At 61.0% G+C, this 26,400-nt stretch overlaps 1 protein-coding gene across 4 annotated transcripts; it reads right to left on the bottom strand.

The window, feature by feature from the left end:
• Positions 1-504: 504 nt before the first annotated feature.
• HIC2 (HIC ZBTB transcriptional repressor 2) lies at positions 505-25,165 on the bottom strand. Of its 4 annotated transcripts, none has more exons than XM_074356738.1 (3): positions 25,022-25,165; positions 7,988-8,085; positions 505-6,754 (listed from the first exon to the last, which is right to left on the bottom strand). In XM_074356738.1, exons 2-3 carry the CDS (start codon positions 8,011-8,013, stop codon positions 4,942-4,944), a joined length of 1,839 nt encoding a protein of 612 aa, XP_074212839.1. In that variant the 5' UTR covers positions 8,014-8,085; positions 25,022-25,165; the 3' UTR covers positions 505-4,941. The 4 variants fall into 4 exon arrangements, with proteins under 4 accessions (XP_074212839.1, XP_074212842.1, XP_074212841.1 ...); XM_074356741.1 differs by lacking the exon at positions 25,022-25,165 and adding an exon at positions 21,835-24,934; XM_074356740.1 differs by lacking the exon at positions 25,022-25,165 and adding an exon at positions 20,085-20,802.
• Positions 25,166-26,400: the final 1,235 nt, after the last annotated feature.

Here is a 26,400-nt window from a genome sequence, read left to right as displayed (position 1 = left end):
GCCCCACCCCTGCTCCTCCTCCAGGGTCTTCACTCAGCCTGCGATTTCCACCCTGGTGGCCAGGAGGGACAGTCCTCCACTCTACTGTCCCCATCCCTTCAGACTAAGATGATTCCCTCTTCCTCAACACCCCCCAGCAACCCCAAGGCCAAGCAGCAGGAAGGAGCAATGGACAGGAAAGAGCCCTCCCCTGTCCCAGCCGGACTCTGGGGTCTTCATCTAGGCCACCAGGTCCACACCCCGTCTACACACATGCTGCTTCCCAAACTTTCTTGGCCAGCTTGGGCCAACACTGCCCAGGAAGACACCGACCCCAGTGCCCTGCTCAGGATGTGCACACGCCACCAAGTGAGGGCCTGGCCCCTCTGAAACCCACCCTCAGGCCCATGGCGGACAGATGCCCACCCCGGCTCCCACCCTTCTAGGTCCTGGAAGTTGACAGACCAAGGAAAGCAGTTTGTCATTTGTCGAGAACAGTCAGAGAACAGAGGCTCCACGCGAAAGTCTTCAATCAAGCTTTTAATGAAAAGATCATAAAATAACAGTTTCTCATCACTGTACATTAAGACTGCACGCTTCTGAATGGAGAGATTGGTGGCTGCTTTACCATGACACTCGAGGGCTGCATACCTGCAGCTCTGACCTGAATTTATCCAAACTCTCGCGGGAAGTGAACTCAATGTTATGACTGACAGCGGCGGTGGCCGGTGCAGGAGTGCGATCACGGTTCCCTCCTCCTTTCTGGGAAGGGCTTATAGGACATGATCCCTCTTCCAGTTCTGATTAAACAAAACAGCTATAACCCCATCCCTCCCCTCCCCCTCGAGGTATTTGTGAGTGGGCCAATGCCCAGCCTGGGGTCCCCCAATGGGGGAGGGGAAAGCAAGTGATGGGTGGGGGACAGAGAGGATCCCCTCAGCACCTGGCCCCACGGGGCCCCGCCAAGTGGAGGGGGGGAGCCCTGGAGATCCTCTCTGCCCCGAGTGAGGTCTGTTATGCAGCATTTTTGAGGTCAATAAATTACAGCAATAAATAGCAAGGTGAGGTAGGGGGAGGGGTTCCCGGTAGAAAGTTAAAGTGGGGTGACAATCTGGGGGCCCTAGGTAGGGGGTCCTGGGCAGCGCACACGCACACCCGATTTTGGAATGTCAGACTGAGGCTCTGGTCAGGCCCCGCTCCACCCCACCCCCTCCTGGGATCGGATTCACAGGTTTAGTAACGCCCACGTGACCCTGGGGTTGGACAGGGCCTTGGTCCCTGCAGCGGGCACGGCAGGGCTGAGATCCCTGGTCTGCTCTAAGACGGGGCGCCTCTGCTTTCGTCCCCCAAGCCAAGGGGACTGGACGGATGCAGCCGCCCTGCCCTCAGCCCTGCTCTCCTGGCTGCCCAGGCCTCACCCCAACTCAGGACGGCCTCGGGGGGAGGGGGGCGGCTGGGGTCTGCCTGCCCAGCCGGCCCGGCCCAGATCGCACTCCTGCACGCGGCGAATCCAGTGAATACTGACGGTGGGGGCGGGGGCGGCGCGGAAGGGACGGCCCAGCGCCCCCGAGTGGCGACGGACGGTAACGCACGGCTGCGTGAGGTTCTGAAAGTCCGTCTGGGTCCAGATTGTTCGTTTCACAGGCTGAGGAGTATGGCTATGCTGCGAGTCTCTGAGATTCGTATTTGCTTAGAGGTTCGTCTTTTCCTCTACCTTTTTTGCAATCCTGGAGGAGCCCCTGTGACGGGCTGGGTCTGGCGGGAGCGTGCGGTGGCGGAGCCCGGCCTGCCGCCCGCTCTCCCCAAGTCTGAGAAATAAATACATTCATCACTGCACAAACATATTGATACAAAAACAACACTGTTCAGAGTGTTTGCACCGTCTGTGTTGGTAAGGACCGGCCCAGTGAGCCCCTCCCGTTGCCAGGGTGGAGGTGAGGGTCCCCGGGGGGTGGGGACCCGCTGGAGTCAACGGAGCTGTGCAAAGGTCCTGGCTTTTTGGCTTGAGAGGGACCCTCACAACCCACCCGAGGGTCTCGGGCAGAGGAGCAGGACAGCGGTGCACCTCCATCCCAGGGCCCAAGCCCAGACTTGGGTCCTAGGGCCAGAGCTGACAGCCACCCTCACCAAGCCAGCCGGCCAGGACCACCACGGTCTGGCCAGGAGGCCTGGGGGGTGGTCAGCACAGACCCAAGCTCTTTGGTGCCAGCTGGGCTGGGAGAGGCCCGGACTGGGGAGGAGGGCTCAGGCGAACGTGGGGGCCCCTCTGCCCACGAGCTGATCCAGGGATGACTCGGAAGGGCCTCCAGCAGTAGGTGGGGTTTCACTGGGACTGGCCTTACAGCTGCTGAGGTCTGAAACTGTCCAAGTTTATGTAAACAATGAGATAAATATATTAGTATCTTTTTTTCTGAGCCCACTGAGGTTCCATACGCATTCAAAATGTGCTTTGGTTTAAAAAATACGTTTTGTGAATTTGGGTATGAGCTTTTTTTTTTTTTTTTTCCTTTTTTTGTTTTTGTTTATCCTCTTTCCTACATGACATCTGCTATTTTCTCTGTTTCCTGTTTCTCCGAAACATTCAGGAATTAAGTGACTAAAGCAGAGAACTGTAAGCCGCCCTGGGCCTCCAACGGCCTAATTTCCTGGTGGGGCTCTAACACATCTCCACGCACGCTCGCACACACGCACGCATCCACGTGAAATCAAGGAAAGAGAAAACCAAACCAAGTGTTGTGTTAACCCCGCCCGCCCCACAAACCCTTAAAGTCTTAAATAGGAAACTAGTGTTTTGCTTTCTTGTTAAAATACAGAAAAGGCTCGATACAATACTCAGGTGGGTACAATACTATGTCGCACGAAGGTCGAGTGAGGGCCTCTGCGCCCAGTCCCTGAAGCTCTGCCATGAACCACCTGCTTCGCTGGAAGCCACGCCCTGCGGCGTGTGTGCAGCTCCCGCTACAGACTTTTGTCGTGTGGCTTAAGTGCTGATGGAGTGGGGGGGGTCGGGAGAGCAGAGGGGCTGGAGGGGGCCTGACTTGCTGGAAGAGGAGCGGCCCGCACGCCCTCACTGGCACACCCACCACTCGGGTCCCTGAACTCAGGCTCTGTTTCAGCTGGAGGGTCTCTGGAGGGGTGGAGGAGGGGAAGGGGTGACTCCGGAATTTTTTGGTCTGAACTTAAAGTAAAAGAAAAGAAAGAAAAGTACGAAGCAAAACGAAGAAGACAAAGGCGCTGGCCCAGCCCCGTGGTTCCAGCTGGCGAGCGACCCCACGACCTTGGTCTGGCCTTGTGAGCGGGCTCCAGGCCCAGGGGGGTGTCTCAGGCTGGCAGGGAGCCCAAAGTGAGGGGCGAGGGTGGGGCCAACCTCGCACCAGAGAAACCATGGGCCAGGACTGCTCAGAGGTGCCAAAGCAGGGCAGGTCCCCTCCAATCCTCGGGGTGTCGGGACACACCCCTCTGGTCAGCCCTTCCGCAGTGGCCTGGCAGGGGCAGGAGCCACTGCTCTCCTGAGGTCACACTCTCGCAGGCCCAGGGGACAGGATGGGGGGGGCTCACTTCACCCCACCCTGGCCTGGCAGGGAGCTGCAAGGGACTGGTTCCCCACCACGCGGCTACCATCTCCTGGCCCCTGCGCGGGGGGCTCCAGGGGGCTGCAGCACTCACACCTCCAACTCGGGCCAATCAGGCATGGGTGAGCTCCCTGACTCTCAGCAGCACACTCAGCACACCCTCAGGGTGGACGGCTAGCTGCATGTGCCCAGAGACGCAGGCACCGCTTCTGAGACAGACCTGTAGGCGGGGTCCCAGGAGGGCTGCCCGAGCCCACTCGTTCAACCACGTCTTCCCCTGCGTGCGCACAGACAGGAGGAAAACACACGTGTCACGGCCACAGCGGCCGTCACCAGCGTCCTGTTCTCTCCAATTCAAGAGGTAGCAAAAGGTCAGAAGTCTCTCCACCTTGATGGGGAAGGAAGGAAGGAAACGCAACACACGCACCGCGCACACCACACACACGGAGAAATGGAAACGCGTACCAACGCCTGGGCACCAAGTCCAGCCCCCCCGCCCCCCAGCAACCCCGGCCTTCCAGTTCAAACATTCACATAAACGTTCCACGGGGTTTTCTCTTAATAAAAAACAAGTACCTCTAAACAAAGAATATTTCTCGGGAACTATGGGAAAAGCACTCTCTCTCCTGAGGCGGCCGAGGCAGGGCTCGGGGCCCAGGGAAGCCTTTGGCCAAGAAGGGCTTCTGGGGCCTGGAGGGTGGGCGCCCGGCCACAGCCGTGCAGGGCGGGCAGGGCGGCCGCCCAGTACATTCAGTCCACAGACCCAGGCTCAGCCCCGAGGGGCCGGGGGAAAAATAAACTCTTGTTGGTTTTGGTTTAAAAAACAAAATTCAGAAAGAAAAAAGGAACAGATCAGTAGGAATAACAGCCACACGGGCCCAGAGGGCTCTTTAGTTGTGGAGAGGTAGGCGGTGGGGGCCCTGACTGTCCCGGTGCCAGCGAGCGGTGACCCCTGGCTTGAGGAAGGAGGGCTCTGTCCCCTCCTTCCAGCACCGCTTCCTGCAGAACCAGGGTGGCCACACACAGATGCCCTGGGCTGCAGCCGCCCTGCTTTCCGCAGCCCAGAGGGAGGCCCCCACTCCCGCTGCTCCGACCCAGCCTGCAAGAACGGGGCTGGGTCCCCAGGAGACCCCCGTGGCCCACTACTGCAGGCCCCGTGGCAGCCCCCACAGGGAGCCGAGCGGAATGCTGGGCCAGGCGGGATGGGAAGTGCACGGCACAGTGGCCACAGGCTCGGGGCTGGGGCACTGGCTGCCCTCCTCTCTTCCCTTGGTACAGACTGTGGATTAAAGCTCTGGGTGTGGGGCGCTGGCCGGCCCCGGGGCCCGGGCCTCCCGCTGGCCCGGCCTCCGCTCCTTCCTTCCAGGCTCCCGAGGCGGGTCTTTGGCTTCTAGGAGGGGGAGGTGTGCATGCGCAGGTGGCTGATGAGGTTGCGCTGCTGTGTGAACTTGCCTCCGCAGAGCTGGCACTCATAGGGCTTCTCGCCCGAGTGCACGCGCATGTGCTCGGTCAGGCGGTACTGGCGGGTGAAGCGCATGCCGCACTCGTCGCAGGCAAAGGGTTTCAGACCCAGGTGGCTGCGCATGTGGCGCGTCATGGTGCCGCGCTGTGTGAACATCTTGCCACAGATGTTGCAGGGAAAGGGCCGCGTCAGCCAATGCGTCTTCTCGTGCTGCCGCAGTGTGGCCGGGTCCTTGTAGGTCTTCTCGCAGACAGAGCACTTGAAGGGCCGGGGCTCGGCTGCATAGGCCGCACTGGGTGCCGACAGGTCCTCGGCCTCCTCCTCAGCGCCTGCGCTACCCGTCTCGTATGCACCCTCCTCCTTGATGAAGAGCTCCTCCTCCGTGTGCGTCTCCACGTGGGCGTTGAGCTGCTCGGAGCTGGGGAAGCCCTTGGCGCAAGGGATGCACACGTACAGGTTGTCCCCGTAGGACACCGTCTCGTAGCCCTCCTGCCGAAACACGTAGTGCGCGCCCGCACGGCCGCCGCCCCCCTCGCTGCCACTCTGCCCACTGTCCTCGCTCCCGTCCTTGCCATTCTCCTCCTCCTCCTTGCAGGGGTATGGGGGCTCCCCATAGGGCCCGCTGCCCGCCGCCACGCCCGCCAGGATGCCGTTGGGGACCCTGTCCCCTGGCCCTTCAGCCTCCTCCCCAGGGCAGGGACCCTTGGGCCCCGCCTCCCGCCGCTCAAAAGGGGAGGCCGCCAGGGGCTCCTTCTTGCCCCACTCCTTCTTGCGGGCCGAGTGCCGGAGGCTCTTGCGGGGCTGCCCGCCGGGCCCCTCCAGCAGGCTTAGGTGGTTGTCCTCAGCCCCCTCCAGATCCATGGGCTCATTGGGGGCGCCCCCCGGCTCGGCATAAGAGGCACTGTTGGCGGCGGGAGGAGCAGAGGCTGAGAGGGGCGAGCCGTGCTGACTGTCGCTCAGCTGAGCTGGGTCATCTGGGGTGAGGGGGGGCCCGGGGGTGGCGGGGGGCAGGGGAGGGCTCTTTTTGGACAAGTCCAGGCCCAGCTCCTGCTCGCAGCCCCCACTGCTCCCATTGGTGCTGCAGCCACCCAGGCCGGCCTCCCCGGTGGCCGGACAGACTGGCCGGCCCAGGCCGTGCACACTCTCCTGGTTGCAGCCACTCAAGAAGAGCTCATCATCTGAGCCTTTGGCCTGGGGGAGCTCCTGAGGGGTGTGGGCCCCCTTACGCCCATCCACGAGCCCTGGGTACCGGGCCTGGATGACGGAGGCCGCAGACAGCCGCTGGCTGCGAGGGGGTCGCCCCAGGCCGGCCCCACCCCGCCCCGAACCAAAGGGTTTGCCGGCCCTCTTGAGTTTGCGCCGGCACAGGGCCGCCAACTCGGGCAGCTGGAGGTAGCTGGCGGCGGTGAGGAGCGTGCTGAAGTTGGGCTCGGCCGGCTGGTCGCTGGGCAGCAGCTTGCCCGTGTAGATGAAATCCAGGATCTGCTGGAATACCGTGGAGCTGACCATGTCCGTGTCCAGGTTGATGAGGTTGTCGTGCAGCACCAGGGACTTGAAGTAGATGCTGCTAGCAGCCAGGACATTCTTGTGGGCCCGGAAGATGGAGTTCTCCACCATGATGATGACGTCACACAGGAAGCCCTTCGTCCTCTGCTGGTTTAGCTGCAGCAGGAGCTGCTTTGAGTGGCTGGGCAGCTCCATGTCGGGCCCCATGTCCCCACGCCCCGCCCACACGCACCACCTGTGGGCAGGAACAGGCACACATGCATTAGATGGGGACCCTCTGCGCCAACCTGGCCCTGGCCACCTCCTGGGGCCAAGCGCCTGAGCAGGGAAATCACACCACCCACGACGCCCACAAGGGGGGCAGCATCACCCTTCTACAGGACATGAGAATGCAAGCAGGGGACAATGAACGTCCTTGGTGCCAGGCAAACGGGGATTTGAACTTAGCTTCACAGCCCAAGGTGCTACCTTGTGACTCTGCAGCCCGCCCCCACCCGTGCCCCCATCCCACGAGGCCTCGACTCCCCAGGCACTGAGCACTTTCCTAGCCAAACTCTAGCACTGCTGGGCCCAGGGCCTTCCTGAGGGCAGTGCTGTCTGAGCCTGGGAAACTTGCCTGACTGGCAAAGATGCTAACTGATGTCACTGAGTAATAAACACGCAGAGGCCCCCGGCCTCCACGGGAACCCTGTGGGTGGCTGTGTGGCAGTGGGCACGGGGGTCTCTGGGAGCAGGTGCCCTCCCACAGGCAATGCTGTGAAGCCAATAAGCAACCTCATGTCCTTCCACTCAGGACCCAAGCTCTGAAAGGAAATGACAGCTCGGAGCCTCCCCAACCTGAGGTCCCAACTCTCTGGGGCAGAGCCTGGAGGAGCTGCGCCCCCCACACACCTTCCTGTGACACAAAGGCTGCCCCTAGCCTTGTTTGCAGAGACAGAGGCAAACTCTCACAAGCATGGGCACCACAAGGAAGGCTTCGAGCACACTGTGAAGCCATGTGGGCCAGCACTCAGGGCCTGGCATCAGGAGGCAGCAAGTGCCAGCTGCCGTGTGAAGTTGCTCATCGGGGGCTCAGAAGCTGGAGCCCAGGTCCCAGGGGAACCAGCCCTCCGCCACTCCCTTCCCCCTAGCCAGGCAGGGACAAAGGCAGGAATACCCAGCCCCAGGGAACTGCAGTGTCAGCTTGGCCAGCACCCAGGATGGCTGGTGCTCCCATCCTGGCACTGGGACAGGCAGAGGGCAGGAGGTCCCATCATTTGGGAGCCTGTGAGCCCACAGCAGCCCCTCCTCCCCAAGTCCCGGCCCCCTCCAGGCTGCCCAGCACTGCCCGTACACAAAGGACTGCAAGCCAGGACGCAAGCCCAGAGCAGCGGGCGGCCCAGAGAGTCCCCAGAAGAAGGGGCAGCCGCCATCCCTCCGCCGTCTCCCCCACACCTCCCCACCCTGCCAGCTCCCCACCAGGGCCTACCGGAGTGCCAGGGGCCCAGAAACCATGTGAGCAGCAGCCAGCGGGGGTGGCCTCCTTGAGTGCGTGGCCTCCCTGGGGGTGCATCAATGCCTGGTCACCTGGAGGGGAGAAGATGGACACGGTTACACAGACAGGCAGCAGTCGGGGGGCAGAAGGCAGGAGGGGCGGCGAGGGAGAGGGTGCCTAGGGGGCCTGGAAGCCGTCATCCCCAGGAAGGTCTAGGGGTCTACCCAATTGGAATGCCGGGGACAGCTGGGCAGGAGACAGTGGCCAGCGCCCACAGGTAGGGTGATGGCAGGAGAACACAGGCCTGAGGAGCAGGGTACACCCCCCCCAAAAAAGACTTAGGATACTCCAAGGGTCACTTAGATCTGGGGGAGCTAGTGGCAGGCACTCAATTCCTGGCAGCAGGCGTGGTGGCAGGAGGCCTGGGCAGCCCTTCCCAGGCTGGCTACATTTACATAACAAAAGGTCAAAATTGGAGGCACTGGTGCAGCGGGCTATTTATAAGAACCAGTCTCAACCGCTTCTGACTCTCCTGCCTCCTTCCCTTCCCTCCCGGCTGCTCAGGCCCCCTCCCTGCCCAGAGGGCCCAGCCCCCTCCTGTCCTGCCCAGCCTGACCACATGGCTTTTGCAGGCTCGCCCTTTCAATACCAGCCCGCCAAGGCTGCTGGCAGCTGCCGCCAGGTGCGGGTGGGCTCCCCATGCACCCCAGGCCTTCGGGCCCTGCGGGAGGGGTCCTGCGGCATGGGCTCCAGGCCCCCCACTTGCCCCCCACTCAGGCAGGCCTGGACTCCACTGGAAGGAAGCCAGGGGTGGGGGAGGAGACCTGCAGAAGCCTGGAGCCCATCCCTGCCCGCCCTTCCCCCGCCCGCAGGGCCAGGGAGGCTCAGCAGGTCCCTCAGGAATGTGACCAGACCCGGGGTGCGGGGTGGCCGGGAGGCCTCAGCTCCAGCCTGCCAGCTGTCTCTGGCCCTCGCACAGCTCCCTCTCACAGGGGTGGCCGGGGGGAGGGGGCACAGTGGGCCCAGAGGGCAGCAGAACGAGCTTTGTGGGTCCAGCACACTGGGAGAGTCCACATTTCACGGCCCCTCACAACCAAGAGAGGCCAGAGACGGCAGGCAGGACAGAGCCAAGCCCAGCCTTGGGATGAGGGACAGAGACCACCCCAGTACTGGTGAGAGCAGACTGGAAGAGGGGATGGGAGGCCACACCGGATGCCGCACTGAATCCCAGAACAACCCCAGCCCCACTGGCAGAGCGTCCACCTGCCCAGTGGCCCTGCCTCAGCACGTGCGAGACCTGTACCTAGGAGTTCCTGGTCCCGGTCAGAGAGATCAGGCAGACCGGCCCGATCAGTCCAGCCTGGGAAGAGCCGGGTGACTGACCAGGTGTCTCCCCCTGAGCCCGACCCCCCACCCCGGGGGGAGGCTCAGCAGGACAAGGCCCAGCAGGCCTCTCCGCACCATCCATTGTGGGGGATTGCACAGCACTGCCTGCTGGGAGAGCACCTCCGGCCGCAGACCCGCCAACAGCCCCAGGCCTGGCCAAGTGTGGGCAGGGCTGCCACCAGGTCTGTACCCAAGGATGCAACCTCATCGCAGGTGAGGGCCAGGGCCCCTTCAGAGGCCTGCTCCTTCCCTCTCAGAGACCTCCGCCTTATCACCACAGCAAGCGCCTACCACAGCTGGGGAGGGATTAACTAAAAACACAGCTGGGGGGCTAGCCCAGCAGACTGGTAGCACAGTGCCCACTGGGTACTGGGCTGATGCCCAGCCCTGGCAGGGCCCACCATGGGCTGGAATGAGGCTGCTCTCTGGCCCGGCTCTGGCCCCCAGCAACCCCTGACAGGAGGCCCAGGCAACACACCTAGCAGCCCCCAGTATCCCAAGCCCAGTGCAGCTCTGCTGCCCGCTGGAGTGCAACTCCAGGATGCCCAGGGTCAGGGCAGCAGGGCAGTCAGCCAGGCACTCTTTGAAGGCCGGGATCTGGCCCTTCACGGGAGAGTGGGCAGCTGTCCCCACAGGGCTGAATACGAGGTGGGGAGCAGCTCTGCCCTCCTGTGGACACAAAGATCTGGGCCACCTCCCTGGGTCCGTATTTACACAATGGCCAGCACTCACCTATCCAAAGGGCTGTCACACGGTGAGCTGGGACGGGTCCCCGCTGAGTCCCCATTTCCTTTGCTGCCCTCCAAGCCCCACCTCTGCTCCCCATGCCCAGGAGGGCCACCGCCCCTCTGCTGCAGTGCTGTTGTGAGGAAAGAAATTCCTTGGGCCACACACCCAATTGCTAAATGAGGTCTCTGTAAGTTCATTTCTGTAATATTCAAAAACTTTTAAGTACATTTTACTTTAAATCCTAAAAAAACAAAAAGAGAACTGATACAACAAACATGGATGAACCTCAAATTCATCACTCCAAGAAGGGACACCTTAGCCAAGGATACAGACCGCATGGTCAGGTTCTGAAATGGGCAGAGCCAATGTGGGGGAGAAACAAAGCCAGCTGGCCGGGGAGAGGGGCCGGGGACATCCTGGGGTGAGGGTGGCTCTACATCCCGGTGGGACTCTGGGCTGACATGGACATGTTCACCAGTCAAGGGACCACTTGAGTTCAGGTACCATGTCATATTTCCCTCAAGTGGGAAAAAAGCCCCCCAGCAAAAAGCCAGAAAGAACAGACACACCCATGCTCATAAACCTGGCGCACCCAGCCGCGGCCCCACACCTCCAGTGTGTTCCACGCTCCAAGAGCCAGGACAGAGCACCTCCTGCCTTGGCTGGAACAGGGAGCCTCTGCCTCCACTCCCCCACGTCCCACACTGCCCTACAAAGCAGGAAGGCCCTCCCCACTGCTGGCTTCCAGCCCACCCAGGGCCGGAGACCTGGGAGGTGGCTCCTGAGGGCAGAGTAGCTATCTGGGATCTCTTGGCTCCTCCTGCAGGCAGCACCACCTGGGCCAAGGACGCCCTTCCCGTCCACCCTCCTTGTACCCACCCCTCAAACACACACCAGCCAGGAGGCCCGTGAGGACAGCAGAGGCGGGGACAGCACCCCCGTGGTTCACCTGCCTGGGGGGGTTCCATGTGGCCTCAGGGGCTGGTGGGGAGCCCCCTTGCCAGCACCAAAGGGCAGAAGGCAGAGAGAGGAGGTCTTCAGATGAAAGCACCCTGATCAAGCAGGAAGCCCAGGAGAACGACACCTACCCTGGTCTGACAGGAGCTGTCCCAGACACCCACCCCTGCACACGCCTCCCAATTTCAGGAAACTTCCACCAGCCCGCACCCAGCCAGGACAAAGGGTCCCAGAGAGAGGGGTGAGGGTGGGGAAAAGGGCCCAATCTCTCTCTGGGCAGGCCTCTTTGCCCACGTCTCTGTCTCCAAGAACACTCTACCGCCACCCCCCTGCTGTGGCCCCCTCACTCCCCAGAACACACCTTCCACAGGAGCCTGGAGTCATGCTGCGTCCCATCCCAGGAGAAGCTCCCACAGGGCCCACCCCAAAGCTGCCAACAGCTGGCTGTTCTTTCTCCGTAACTACCTCCCGGCTCCAGGACACCTAGCCAGAAGTCACAGAGTGACACACAACCTTCCAGCTGAGAGTTGGGGCTGCCCATCCCCCACGCAGGGCTCCACCGCCTGGGGGAGGCACAAGGACACCAGGCAGCCTCCATGCCCCCAGGGGCTTATGCACACCTGCCGGAGAGGGCCCTAGACACACACGCTGGCCACTGGCCCCCAGTCTTGGTCCCAGACAACCCACACTGTGGCCACCTGGTGCTCCAGATATGGCCCCAACAGGTGCGCACCCTGCCTCTTGCAGGCTGCAGGGGGGCGGCTGGAGGGCAGAGACCTGGAAAGTCCAAGCAGCCCAGAATCCAAAAGAGCCTCAGGCCCCGCCCCCAACCCAGCCACCAGCCTAGGAAGTTCGTCCCTCCCCAGGGTCTGGCCTCGCCCTGCACCAGTCTGAGATGGCATCCTGCCTGTGGGGAAGACTGCGGTGTTATCTCCACATCAGATAAGACCACAAGGTTTGGGGGGTTAAGCAACTTGCCCAAGGTCACAGGAACAAACAGGTGGCAGAGCAAAGACTCAAAGCCTGACTCCAGAGCCAACTTTCCTACCCTGGGGATGGACACCAGCACCTCCTCCAGGGGCAGAGGCGCCTCCACCCTCACCTCCCCTCCCACTCCTGCCCGCCTGTCCGTCCCAGCAGGGCCCCACCCTGCCCAGCTACATTCTCCCCAGCTTTGCGTGAGGACGTCAGGCCTGCCCAGCTCCTCACCACCACCTGGCAGCAGCAGAAGCTTCTGGCTAGAGGAGACAGTGGGGTCCCTGACCCACAGCCTGCTTGGGGGACCCAGGCTGCGCCCGCTGCTCCTGTGACCTCTCCAGCCTGCCCCTCCAGGCACGGCTGGTGGTGAGCGGGACTCTGGGCAAGCCCAGCCGTGTAATCCTGCCCAGACCTGGACGCCGGCCAGCAGCTCCTGGCTCTCCTCCCAGACCATCCTCCTGGAAAGCAACAGGCTCCACGGATGCCAGGAGCCCAGCCCTCTTGACGTGACTTTCACGAAATAAACACCCGGGCTCCATCAGCGTGCTGGTGACACGGGGATGGGGGCCAGGCCCGGCTTCCTTCCCTACCCCTCAGGCCAGCCCTGCTGCCCCCACCAGCTCACTCGAGCAGTGAGGGAGATGGCGTCCACCATAGCCCAACCTCCCTGAGTCCATCCTAAAATCCCCGCTGCCCCACCTTCCCACACACGCACGCCCATCTTAGAGGCATAGGGAGGCCTGGCAAAGCCTGCTTTTCCAGAGGAGCCCTGCATGCTGGTCCCTGTGATCAGGCCTGCAACCCACCTGCCACTCCCACTGGGAGTCAACAAGGGAGGCGGGACCCAGGGGACCTGCAGCTGGTTTCCCCCACTGGCACAGGCACAACTGGCCAGCTGGCTGGAAGGAGGGTGTGGGGGAGCCCGCTGGGAGGCCCCTAGCCTGGCCCCATCTGGCCAGGAGCGCGGGCCGGGTGAAACCAGAAGTGCTACCGGGAAGCAGCAGGTAAGTGCTGTTCAAAGAGGAATGACCACGATTACTATTATTACGAAAACTGTACTCATTTCTATGCACCCATACCCCCCCAGGGAGGGGCCGAGCTCCTGATAAAAGGCAGCGAAAGAGCCAGAGCCTGGAGGCAGGCGGGCCTGTGGAGGATGGCGGGCAGGTTGGCCAACAGGGCAGGGGCAACACGTACTCCCTCTCAGGAAGGAGCAAGGGACACCCAGGAGCTACTCTCCGAGGGGGTGACAGGTGCCCTGCACCCCCGCCCCACGTCCTACTTGTCCTGCTGCTTGTCAGGCATGGCCCAGGGGTTTCAAGAGACACGCAGACACTCTGGTCTCACTCCAGACCTCTTTAACCCCGAGGGCCCTGCACGCACACTGGAGTCTGGCATGCGCTGGGGCAGGTACAGCTTTCTACCACCCGGAAAGCCCACCACTCTGCAAGGGCAGATGCTCAGCCGATGTGGGTCAAGAGGAAGGAGTCGGCCCCAAAAGGACAGACATGTCTCCAGTAAATGAGCTGAGAGTGACTAATAAACACCACGGGCATCGGTGGCCTCAGGCAGCAGGCAGAGGACTGGAGGGAGGGAGGAGAAGCAGCAACAGTGGTGAACAGGTGGAAATTCTGGGCAGCCAGTTGGGCTGGAGCCACCCCTTACCTGCCCTGTCACCTCTCAGGAGTCACAGAGGTGCAGCTGCCCAGCCCACGGCTCCAGGACTGAGAAGCCAACATCACAACTTCAAAGCCAATCCCAGAAGCTGACAGTCTCTTACGCCCAGTAAGGGCTACCAAACTCCATCATCGCCACTCCATTCAAGACATTTCATAACGGAAAAGCAAGAAGAACCACCTCAGTGCAGATGGGTCCCTCCCCCGAGAAAAGACCCGTCCACCCACATCGCTGTCAGGGTGGCAGGAAGCCCGAGGCTAAAAGAGCTGTGGCCCTGCCCACGGCAGAATAGGGCTGAGGCGCGTGCTATGGGAGAGCTGTAAAAACAGACACCCCCAAACCTGGTGCCAGACAGCAAGGATGGCTTTAACTAGCTCATCAAGGACAAAAAAAGAGTATCTTCTGGGCAGGAAAAAGAAAGGTCAGATTTTAAACAAGACCAAGACTGAAAACATGCAGACCCTGGGGCCCACTCCCCGGAGCAGAGTGGCCGCTGGTGCAGGGCTCCACCCTGCGCCTGGGCTGAACCTCGCGACTCTGCCTCTTCGGGGCAGGAGGAGCTGCCTGTCAGCAGTGTCCATGGTCACTTCCACATACGGACAAGTTCCAGCGGGCTGCTGAGCAGAGTGGCCAGACCCAAACGGGACAAGGCAGGTGGTTCCGGCCCAGGTGGAAAGCAGGGGCTGGGGTGTGAGGTGGGGGCCCAAGGCCCCTTGAGGGGCTCCCGGAGTTAGATTTCTTGTGCTGGATGCTCGATGCATGTCCACTTGGGAAGAGTCTGTGGGGCTGTCATGCACAACTGCTTCTTAGGGCAAAGGCACCTCCAGGGAGGGGTGGCAGGGCCTGTCCTGGTCCTCATTAGCAAGCAGACCTGAACCCCGGCTAATCACGAGCGTCCCAGGACAAGAAGCGGATGCCGACAGGACAGGGGGGAGTGTCTGCCGCAGAAGAGGGAACTCGACAGACCAGCTGGGAGCCCACAGGAAACCCAGAGACCACCTTAAGTTCTCTTATTAGGGGCAAGTGGTGGCTGCCACCCAAAGGCAGCAACAACCCAATGACATTTTTAATTATCCCAGTGCCCAGGCTGACACTTCCAGAGAAGAGGGAAGGGGCTCCTCAGGTCCTGACGAGCATGCCCAGGAGAGGAGAGGAAGCCGGAAGCTGGGCAGGCAATGTGCACACAGTGCACATTGATGGCACAGGGCTGCCAACAGGGGCCCGAGCAGGAGCAACGGGCGCACTAGAGGCAGGAGGCCAGGAAGAAATCGGATGAGGCCCTGAGGGACTGGAGTCAAAGGAAGCTGCCAGGCAGCAGGAAGGGATCCCCTGCCCTGTGTGGAGGACCAGCCCCCAACCCCAGGGCCTCCAGCCAAGGGCTCAAGGTGCTAAAGCCAGAGATCAAGGGTCAGGTTTAGTCCAAAATGGGGGAAAACAAACCAACAAACCCATGTAGAGACACCTTGGGCATCCACCAGAGCTTTTTAAGACGCATCTTTAAGGATAAAATTAGGAAACTGCTATGAAAACGTTACCACCTGTGGCCGTGGGCCTCCAACGCCCCCAGGTCCTGCACTTACAGAGAAGAGGTCTCACCTGCCCAGCAGGTGACGTGATGGGTGTGATAGAGGAGAGGCCTGGCACTCTGAAAGAGAAGGGAGCAGAAGGGCCCCTAGGGCTTGAAGAACAAGTGCTCACAGTTTCCTAAGATGGAGTCTCCGGGGTGCTGGAAGGGCTACTTGGCATTAAAGAACAGGGTTTAGGAACAGAAAAATAAACAGGCCCTTCTCTGCCCAGAGAAGCAGAGCTGGGGGTGAAAACTGGGCTTCTGAGGTGGCAGCAAAACCCAACACCCCAAATGCTCTCAGGTGGGCCCTGTGATGACTGTGGGACAGGGCTACCTTGGAACACTCCAAGTGGGGACAGAGGCACAGAGACCACAGCGACACCCAGCACTCAGGTGAGTCTCAAAAGAGCGATTAGCACCCAGCTCCGTGTACAGAGAACAAACCCACTGTCAAGGACCCAGACAAACACGAGGACACCGCACAAGCTAGGGAACACTTAATCCGAGATACAGGTGAGCAGTGACCTCAGGAGGGAGCCTGGGAGCAGCAGAGCATCAGGGGGACACCCAAGGCACGGGGGCTGTTTCTTACCTGGGTGTGTCCCCCACTATTTACGCCTACAGGTGTGCGCTGTAACTCACATGTGGCACAGTCTCAGATCTAGGAGGAGCCAGTGTGCCTGGTGGGAGACGGGAGAGGGACACACAGGCCTTCGAGATCCAAAGAGGGGCCGAGCCCCGCTCCCATCGCCTGGCTCACGAGACCGCCCAAAGGGCTGGCAACAATGTGTGAATGAGGGCTTGAGGGGGGCCAGTCCCACAGGACATGCCCAGAAAACATCCCTCAGCCCAAACCGAGAGCAACACAAGCCAGAACCTCTGTACGGGGAAGGCGGGAGCCCCACCCTCAGGAGGAAGTCCCAGGAACCCTCTCCAGGACTGGAGGAGAAGGGCTGTGTTATAGCCACTCTGGACAAAACACCAAAGTCTAGCACACTTCTCCCCCCTGCAGCCCCTGCCCCCTCCAATTCGGAGTCCAATCAACCCAGTTATCTTTCTCAAACAGCGATCTCATCGAGTCACTCCCCTGCTCAAAGCTTTCAATGGACTCCCACTACCTGGATAAAGCCCACACCCTGGCCTGGTCTGCGGGGTGGGAGGGCTTCCCGGAGGGCCTGGCCACCTCCAGTCACGCCCGAGGGTCCCCTCCTCGGCGAAGCCGCCCTGCACCCCCACCCGCATGTCAGCACCGGCCACCCAGTTGCCTCCTTCCAACACCTCCCCTCCTGGTCATCCCTTGCCAATGGGCTCCCCAGGTCAGCAACCCTGAGTCCCACCAGCCCCACAGCCGCTCTAGCCATGCAGCAGGCCCTCGTGCACGTCTACAAGGTGAGCAAGTGACGGCAGGGAAGGGCAGTGGGGGGAAGGGTGAAGTAATCCATGAGTCCAGGTGTGGAAGCTGCCTGGCTGGCCCTTGTCCCTGGTTCCAAAACTCCTGTCCATGTTCTTGAAAATTAGGAAGGACACCCCCAAAGGACTCTTACGTGACTTGTGACTTGTATGTTACTGTTCTATTTACTGTGTTAAAAAAAAACTGATCATTTAAAAATATTTGACTTAAAATGTCAATAATAAACCCATTTTATGCTAACATAAATGATATTTTCATGGGGGAAAAAACTATTTCAAAAGAAAAAAAAATCAGTGAGAAGTGTGGCACTGCTTCACATTTTTGCAAATATCTTTAACGTCTGGCTTAATAGAAGTGACTGGATTCTCAGCTGGCCCTGCACTCAGTCTGTTAGGTTTTGACTGAAATCTACAAAGAAATCCAACCATACACAGACAGAAGAAAGGAGTGTTTTAACCTTTTCAGATAAAGACAGCTGTTCTGCCTTAATATTACACTTAAACTCAACAAGTGGCAGTTTCTTGAAGGTTGCAACGTAGAATCTGAAGTTGTATCGGTGACTAACCCATACCTGGTTACACAAAACCACCGCTCTGCCCTGCACTCACCCAGGATTTTGCAACATCGAGTACTGGTCATTCGGAAAATACGGGTTCACTGAGGCAATCATATCTTCCAAATGTTGTCAGACTTCATTGTACAACACTAAAAAATCCAAAAACCCACTGACTGTATCAGAAGAAGTCTTTAAGTCAGGCTCACAGAGAAGAAAAGGAGCTTTCCAGACCTTTCCAAAATGTTCCCCTTCCCCGTTTGCTGGCTCTATCACTGCCAACAAACACTGTCAGCTGTCTTCCTTCAGGCAGCCAGGCTCACTTTGTTGGTCTGAGAAAAGGTCTAACAGATTCTCCGAGGCTGAGCAACCACCGGCCTGTCAGCTACTCATTCAGGTGAAACAAACATTCCACGAGAAAGAGCAGCTTGCTCTTCCTGGAGATGACGTCACGCCCATGCCCCCAGCTCGGCACAGAGAATGCCAAAGATGTGTCCTCTGAGGATGAGAGTCACCGCCCGATCATCTGTCCAGCCCCCAGGACATGCGTGACGAAAACCAGTGGTCCTGGCCCCAACGCCGAGGCTGGAGAATGCCGCTCCAGTGATGGGCACCTCGGGCAGTGCCACCCACCACAGCATGGCACTGATGGTGTAAGGGTCTACCCAGGAACAAAGGCCAGCAACTTCCAAGTTTTTTGAAGAGTCCTGAGGACCCCAAGGGGTCTACAAACCACCCTGAGAAGGGCTGACAGCCATTATCTCAAACACCAACCCCTTTTACAGGCACAGAAAATGAGGCGTGGAGAGGTAAGGTCTGGCACGTGGAGGAACTGGCCTGACACCAGAGTTCTCGGTCCACAAAATCACAGTTGCTCACCAAATGCAGAAATCTCAGGCGAGGGGCCCCCTGCCAAACCCGAGTAACGAACATCAAACAAATAAGAGGAATCGCCACTTCAAATGGCCTCAGCAAGTCCCCTTGGAGGCAGGGCGGGCAGAAACCCTGTGGGGCCTCCAAGGCCTGCTAACCGCAGAGCCCAAGGTGCCCCTGCCGGCTGTGGGACCTCGGTGCTCAGCCGGCAGAGGTGTGCAGAGTGGGAGATGGGGAAGTGGGGAGGGGTCTACAGGAAGGTGAGCAAGCCGCCTACCCACCTGCCCACCTGCCAGGGGCGCGCAGTCAAACCCCCGACCGCCCAAGGCGCAAGGCCAGCCCTGGCGCCCTCATCAGCGTCAACACGCATGGAATGTGGAACTTTGGAAACTATGCTGTCCCCTGGCCCGCACCCCTCTGGGGCTCAGGTTCACCGACCACAGCCACCGGGGCGACCTCAGCCAGCAGCCTAGCCCCCTGGCAGTGGGGAAAGGCACCTGCGGGTGGTGGTTACCCAGGGCCCTCCCCTCATGGCCGCCCACCAAGACACAGCCCCACATGCCCAGAGGGAGGCCCCATGTATGCCGCCACACCAGCACCTCTCCTTTGCCCACATCATGTGGCGCCCAAGAGGACAGGGGCCCTTTCTGAGCTCTCGGACTACGTCCCTCCCCCACACGGCTCTCCTGGAGGTTTCCACGGGGCAGAGGGAAGAGCTGGGGCTGGACGGAGGAGGGTGGCCTGAAGAGTTCTCTTTGCCCTGCGTCCAGGACAAGGGACCACACTCCACTTCAGAACTGGACTCCCTGGCTCTGTCCCACGCAGCTGCCTGCAACCCCACTCGAAGCGAAAACCTCGCTGCCCTCCAGCGCGAGCACTGCTCAGCAGAAGGAGCCCATAGCCGTATCCCGCTGTGCGTGTCCTGCTCCCAGAACCTCTCCACCACCACCTGACTCCGGGCCGAGTACTAACCTCTCCCAGCTGCCTGTACAGCGCGGACTGAGAAAACGCTCAGGGCTGCATGCGTCTGTCCCCCTCTTCTGCCACCATGTTCCCAGCATCCCATCAGCGACTCCGTGGGAAGCATCTTCCCCCTGGTTTCTAGGCCAAGCTACAAGCTACCAGAGAAAAACCTCAGCCCCCTTTCTACCAAAGGGGAGGGCATGAGGTCCCAGGAGAGGCCAAGTGAAGAGGCAGGAATCCACTCACTGGAGGTAGAACCCGCGGATCCATCTACCAAGATGTGCACAGGGCTGAAAACGAGCCCACAGGGGACACCCTGACAGCCCCTGACCACCCAGCCAAGACCAATCTCAGTCCCAGCTCCTCCCCTGCCCAGGCCAGGCTGCTCCCTCCTCTAAAGGGCAGCGCCTCCCACCCAGGACAGCAACCAGGCCCGTTTCAGACCTCACCACTTTCCCGGAGCGGTGAGCTGCCCAGAGCAGGCAGGCAGGTCCTGTCAGCCCTCAGAACAGCCCGCTCGCTATTTCATCCCAACAAAGGAGGCCGGGCTACCCAGACCTGGCCTGAAGCTCTGCCTCCTGTGCCCCTCACGCCCCCTCCCACTCTGCCTCCTAGGCCCTCATGAATGGCCCCCTCGCACATCTGTCCAGATAACAGCCCAGGAAACTAGCCTCAGGACCAATCTCTCTCTCCCTTGAGGCACTTTGAAGTCAAAGAAAACAGAAGGGACTGGACCCAGGTCTCAGGGGTCCCCTGCTGTGACCACAGTGGGTTTGTTAGGGAGCCACCAGGAACTCCAAGGTCACTGCACCAGAGCACACAGAGGCCAACCAGGGCCCAAGAATTCAACCAAGAGAGCAGGGCAGGCAGTCTCTGAAGGCCAAGCAGGACCAAGTGTCCTGGGGTCAAGGCAGCACCTCCTAGGAGACGCCCCCTTAGGGCTGAGGTCCCTCCCACTGACCCTGGGGACCATGAAAAGGGGGAGCCCCCTCTGCACCTGAAGCTTCTCCCAGACCCTGGTAGCGAATGGAGAATCGGCGGGCTTCCTCTGTAAATCCAATGCGGCTGGGCCACGGTAGGGCAGCAGTCTGGGACCACCCCTGCAGTCTACGTGGAATCATCACCTCCTTGACTCTGCCATCAATGAAGATTTAGCTCCTGTTAAAGCAATGATTCTCAAACTTGCCTGCACAATGGACTCATTTCAAAAGCGTTGGGAACCATGGATGCCTGGGCCCATCCCAGAGATGGGCTGGGCGGGTCTGGGCTCCTCCACTGCAGGTGACCCAGCTGTGCAGAGCTGAGAACCAGGGCACCATCAGACAGCCTTCGCCAGGCAGCATGGGAACAGCACATTAGGAGGTCAGCATGTAGCCCGTGCTCATCACAGGAGAAGATCCCTGTGTCCACGTGAGGCAGGCCACTGAAGCCCCAGGCCCCAGTCTCCCAGCTATCAACCTTTCTCTCTCCCTTCTCATTCATCCTGAGAACAAGAACTCACCAAGAGCTGACTGGCTCCCAAAGCAGCACAGGTGAGGGAAGTGGAAAGGCCCTGGGGTAGTCCTACCCTTCAAAAGGCCTATAACCAAGCTGATGAAGAGGCCAAGGGGCTGAGACCCCAGCATGGCAATGGGAGCAGCACCTCCATCCACCTGTGCTTATGGGGGTACTGTTCCCAAGGCACTGGAACAGCCCCTCCTCCACTCACCTGAGAAATCCCACCCACTCACCCACCCACCCACAGGCGCTGCTGGGAAAGAAGCCTGAGACCATGGCAGCAGCCCTGACCACTGGGGACAGTGTGCACAGTGGCCACACCCCTGCCAGAGCCAGCGGCCCCTCCCTCTCCTCAAGAGGCCAACTCCCCACCTAGAAGCACCCCCAACGCCAGCCAAGCCCCAACCCTGCCCTTCCGTAGGGGCCCTTGGAGTTCTCATGGACAGGAAGGGGAGAGCTGGCAGGGCACCGCAGGAGACCAGAGACCCAGCCACCTGCCTCTCCATACGCCCTCCCTCCTCACCCACCCCCATGTGCTCAGAGGAGGTGGCTTCCCAAACAGGAAACAGGCCCCACTCTGTGCTGCACAGGCAGCAGCAGCAAGGCCCTTGACAGATGACCTGCTCGAACCCCAAGGCCACACTCCCCCACCCCTCCACTCAAGGGACAGCCAGAGGAGGGGATCTGAGCCCCTTTCTGGCTGGGCCAGGCAGTTTCTCAGAGTCTCCCTACTCAGTCCAGCCACACCCTCCCAGGTGGCGCTCCCTCAGCAGAGCCACCCTGGCCCCAGCCCTTCCCTCCTGGACTGCGGTGGGGCTTGGAGTCAGCTCCTGGCTTTCCTTTCCTTATCAAGCTCACTGGGGGCCCACTCACCATCCCCCCGCCCCCACCTGCTTTTCCGGCTTGGCCACTCCCAGCTCAAACTGGGCTCCCGGGCCTGCCATCCCTCTAAGAGCCTCCCCCAGCCCAGGTCCCTAACCCTCAGGGCAAGGCCCCTCCCAGCAGGAAGCGCAGCCCTGCGCTGCCAGGCAGAGTCAAACTGGCTGCCAGGCAGAGTCAAACTGGCCCGGCTGGCTGGGAGGCCCCTACCCTACCCTGAGGGAGCCCTCTCCAGACTCCAAGCCACACGAGCCTTCTTACGCTCCGGAGTCAGAAGCGTTGTCCCCCACCAGCCCCAGCCCGACCAGCCATGGACTTGCAGCCCCAGGACATGACTTAACCTACCAAGTCTCACCTGACAGAAAACTCACCAATCCCCCTAACTCCTGGGCGACCGCTTGGCAAGTCTGTGAGCACCAGAGGGCAGAGTCTAGCCACGAGAGCTGGGCGCTGCTTTTCTTCTCAACACATTTTTGTCGAGTCAATTAAAAGTTTGTGAAGTCGCCTCCCAGGTGCCTGGCACACAGTGGATGCTCCTGTGTCTGCGTCCGCAGGCTCCTGCTGCTGCCCTCCTACCCGTCTCCCCAGCCATACTCACACCGCCACTGCCTTTACAAAACTCAGTGTCCTCCCGGTTAAACCCCGCTCTGGCCGCTGACCTGGACTCAGCAGGCATCCTGCAGCCCAGAGCCGGCCCCTCCCTCCGGGCCTGCCACTACCCCATGCCCTCCACACTCCACGTGGCACGGTGCCAGTCCTATCACCCCATCTCACAATCGTCTGTTTGCTTGTCTGTCTGCCCTAGGCTGAGCTCTGGAAGGCAGCGATACGTGAATGTAAACTCCAGATCTGTTCCCACTTTAGAAATGGGGACACTAAGTCTCAGAGTCAATCACTGTCCAAGGTCACACAGAGAGTAAACAGTGTCGTGCTCGACCTTCTGACTGGGTACAGCCCCTCTCACCCCACTCCAGCAGTCCCTCCACAGTCCAAGGAGGCTCCAAGGGCCAGGACACGGAGGAACCAGGTTTGTGGTTTCTTCTCTGCAGACACAGCCAGGATCCAGAGCCCCGCCCTCCAGTGATCAGGTGGGGGTGGGCACTGGCCCTCAGCCCCAGGGGGCCAGGCAGGCAAGCTGTGGGGTGGGGCTGACTGCTCCAGGCCAACAGGCCAAGCAAAAGGGCAGGGCAGCAGGTCCCCTGGGTAAACTGAACTTTATTCCTTCCCCACTTTTCAACTCTCCAGGACTGCCCTGCCAGCCCTTCTCCAGGGGCTAGCTGCCGTCACCCCAACCCCACCCCCAGACCAGAGCTCCGGGAAGGCAGCAGGCCTGTCAGCTCAATAATGCAAAACCCTGTTGCTCCAAGTCCACGACAGCTGACTTCAAGTGGATCGGAGGCTGTGCTTATTAACAAAATGAGAAATCTGATCTATGGAAAGAAAACACTACGTGAGGATTAATCCAGGACTGCAGCTTGTGGAGAAGGCTGGGCCACTGGCCAAGGCCAGGCAGAAAGGACGGGACGGTGTCTACCTGTCCCCGGCAGGCACCTCGCTGCAGGACAGGGCACATCGCCTCCGCCCACCAGCGCCTCCTCCTCTCTTTTCAGCAACTACAGCAATCATTTCGGTTTTGCTTTAATTAAAGGCCTGGCTCCCTCGGGCTGCCTCTTCCTCTACGCAGAGCCAGCAACCAGAGGGAGATTTTTCTTTTCAGGAATTGCTTGTAAAAACTGAGTGACTAATCTGCAAGTCCCAACAACTGGCAGGAAAACACTGCAGGGAGGAATCCTGGGCGCACATCGGCACTCCAGGCAAGTGGCCAGAGTTGGGCAACAGGCCTTCGGCAACTCCCCAAAACGGGCCTGCAGGAAGCCAGGAGCAAAGGAAAGCTGACCAACCTGGGAGCTCTGACCCCAAGGCAGGCAGGCAGGTGGGCTGCCCCCTTCCAGCCTTGTGAAGCTACTGCCTGCCCACAGGACCTAGAGATTTTCATAAGCTCAACCACACAGGCGAGAAAGTTCACTTACAGGCAGGGCAACCTACTCTCCAGCCAAAGGACTCAGCGCAGCCCCCAAGTATCAGTCTTGCATCCACCACCACCCCACCGTGACCCTTGGTGCTAAGAGCTGGCTAAACCAGCAATCTCACCACACAGCTTTGTCTCTGGAGGCCGGCCCATCTGCTTTTTTTCAGACCACTCCAGCAACCCTGTTCTGCTGAGCGTCCGCCAGCTCCTTGAGCCAGGGCTACAGACTGGCCACATGGCCTGTGCTCCTGAAAATGTCTGCTGAAAGACCCAGGGAGTCCAGACGCTGGCAGATGGGAACGGAGGGGAAGAAGTAAGGCCAGGAGCCAGGAAGCAATAAATGCTTGCTCCACAAAGGTCTTGGGTTTGGGTGACCCAGCTACATCCCTCCAGCCAGGGTCCCTGGAGAACAGGCCCAAGTTCAGTCTAGGAGCCCTGGAGTCCCCTCCACTACCTGCCAGCACACCCCCCCCCCCAGCGCGAAGAGGCAGAGCAATCCGCACATCAGTCAACAAGCCTCAGGATTCCTACGGGCAAGGCTCTGCCCCTCCCCCCCCCACATATGTCAGAGGGGTGGCCTCTCTGGGCTACACCCCTCCTGCTGGGGTAGGGGGGGCCAGGAATCCAGCTTTCCAGATGTGCTTGGCAACTCCTGCTAGAAAGGACACTGGAGGTGGAACGGATAGAAGAAAACGGATAAATAACTTCAAAAACCATTCCGGCCCATCCGGGTCAGCACCGGGCTCCCTTCCCCAGGAGGACCCGCGCAGTTCTGGGTGGGGCCGCTGGGAGCATTATCTGGCCGTGTTCCCTCCTCTCGAGAAGTCACTGCCCCCCAGGGAGAGGCATCTCCGCCTCCCCCCGCCCCCCAGCTAAGCCTGTGTGACTATGAACCATCTTGGTAGATAAACAGAGAGTGACAAGCTGGGGCCCTTCAGCCCCCCTCCCCCTGCCAGCCGACCCCCTCCCCCAAGCCCATCTCTCTTCCTGCCAAGCGGCTGCCTACAGAAGAGGTCTGGGGGCTGGGCAGCGAACCCACCAGCCGCAGGGCCTGGCCCTGCGGGAGCAGCCCCTCCAGGCCTGCCCCAGCCCCTGCCCCTGCCCGCGCGCAGTCGTCCTCCTGCGGGGAGGGGGCTGGGGAAGGGACGAGGACGCAGCGGGGCCGCAGTTGTGGAAATGGCAAAACGCCGTAAGAGGGGCGGCGGCGGGCGCGGGGCCGCCCGCATAATGGGAGCCCGCCTGTCAGGCAGCGCCGCGCCCCGACGCTGCTCGGATTAGACCGCTAATGAAAAGGCACAAAGAGCCGGCGCCCGCCGCCCCCGCTTCGCAAACCCGCGCGGCCGGGGGCTTTGTGCCCGGACCCCGCAGCCCGCGTCCCGCCGGCCCGAGACCACAAAGCCGGGCGGCTGGCGGCCGGGGGTCCCGCCCCCTCCCACGCGCGCAGCCCCACGTCGCCGAGCGCGCGCCCGCCCACGCCCCTCTCCCGGGGGCGCGCCCGCCGCCCGCGCCCCGCGCCCCGCGCCCCTCACCTCGTGTGCGTCGGCGGCGGCGCTCGCCCGCCGGCCGGCCGGCCCTCCCGCGGCCTCGTCCTCGGCGCCGCCCGCGCCGCCCGCGCCCGCCCCGTCCGCCCGCCGCCGGCCCGGCTCGGCTCCCCGCCCCGCGCGCCCGAGCGCCGCTCACAGCCGCCCGCCCGGCGCCATCTTGGAAGCTTGTGACGTCGGCGCCGCCCGCTCACCCCTGACCCACATCTGAATGGGCGAGCGGCGGGGCGGGGCCTGCCACGGGCGGGGTTTGAGCGGGGCGGGCCCGGGGCGGGGCCTGGGTGGCCGCGCGACACCGCCGTGGGGGAGGGGCGCGCGCGAGGAGTCGGGACCCCGACCCTGGGCGCTCTGGCACTCGACTCCGGGTGCGGGGGTGGAGCCGCGACCTCGGCCCGGGAGCACTCTGACCGCATCTCGGCGGAAGGGGACTTTGGCCCCCACTGGCTCTCGCCCAGCCCCCACACTCGGAGCCGACCCCTCTTGGGCCTGACCCTGACCCCTCGCAACCGCGCATCACGGACCCCTTCGCCGCAGCGCTCGGTGCCCCCCGCAGGCGGTCAGCGTCACCGCGCAGCCGGGGGCTGCAGATGGCGTGGTCCGGCCCGGGATCGGGGGGCTGGTCGTGCGGATCCGGAGAAGGAAGCCCCCTGCCCAGCCCAGCGCCCTCACGCAGCTTGCAGGTCCTACCTGCTCCGAGGGCGCAGAGGTCACTGTGCTCCGTGTTCTGCCAGCCCCTTCCGGTGGCCGCAGCCCCTCGCAGGCCCCCGGGGTCAGGCGACGCGCCCAGGCCGGCCGGACCCAGGCTGTTCAGAGGGGCTGGAGCCGGCCCAGGGCCGCGGCTCTGCGCTAGGGGTCACCTGATGGACCTCTCGGTGCACTGTGGGCACCAGACAAAAGGAGGCTGAGAGGGTCTCAAGTTTACCGTGTAGTTGAGACTGGATCCAAGTCCCCCCAGGAAGGCTGGCTATGCCACTGGTGTTCCAAATTAACATATACGTTTGATGCAACCTTAGCAGGGCAGTTCTGAGGCTTAACAAAGTTCTAACTTCACCTGGAAAAATGAATAGCCAAAAACAGCCACCGTTTCCCGCCTTGGGAACAAAAATAGGAATGAGGGTGGACTTGCCCTAACATATTAAAACAAATTGCGAAGCTACTTCACTCGACTCAGTGCAGGTAAACCAAGAAATAGAAGACCTACAAACAGATCCCAGAAATGGTAAGAACGGAATGAAAAAGGAAGTATCAAACATCAGCGAAGAAAAGAACAATCTTGCACGAATAGAGCTCAGTAGAGGACTATCAGAAGAAAGTACTGAAAAACTCATCACCCTACTAACCAAAGACATGCAGACTAAAACTACAAG

The sequence above is a fragment of the Camelus bactrianus genome, chromosome 32 (assembly GCF_048773025.1).
Source record: "Camelus bactrianus isolate YW-2024 breed Bactrian camel chromosome 32, ASM4877302v1, whole genome shotgun sequence".
Lineage (NCBI taxonomy): Eukaryota > Metazoa > Chordata > Mammalia > Artiodactyla > Camelidae > Camelus > Camelus bactrianus.
This window is presented reverse-complemented; position numbering and strand designations above follow the sequence as displayed.

Coding starts and splice junctions, on each gene's coding strand:
- HIC2 (XM_074356738.1), bottom strand. CDS start 8,013: ATGGTTTCTGGGCCCCTGGCACTCCG. Junction 6,755..7,987: donor TCTGGGCCCCTGGCACTCCG/GTAGGCCCTGGT, acceptor TCCTGCCCACAG/GTGGTGCGTGTGGGCGGGGC.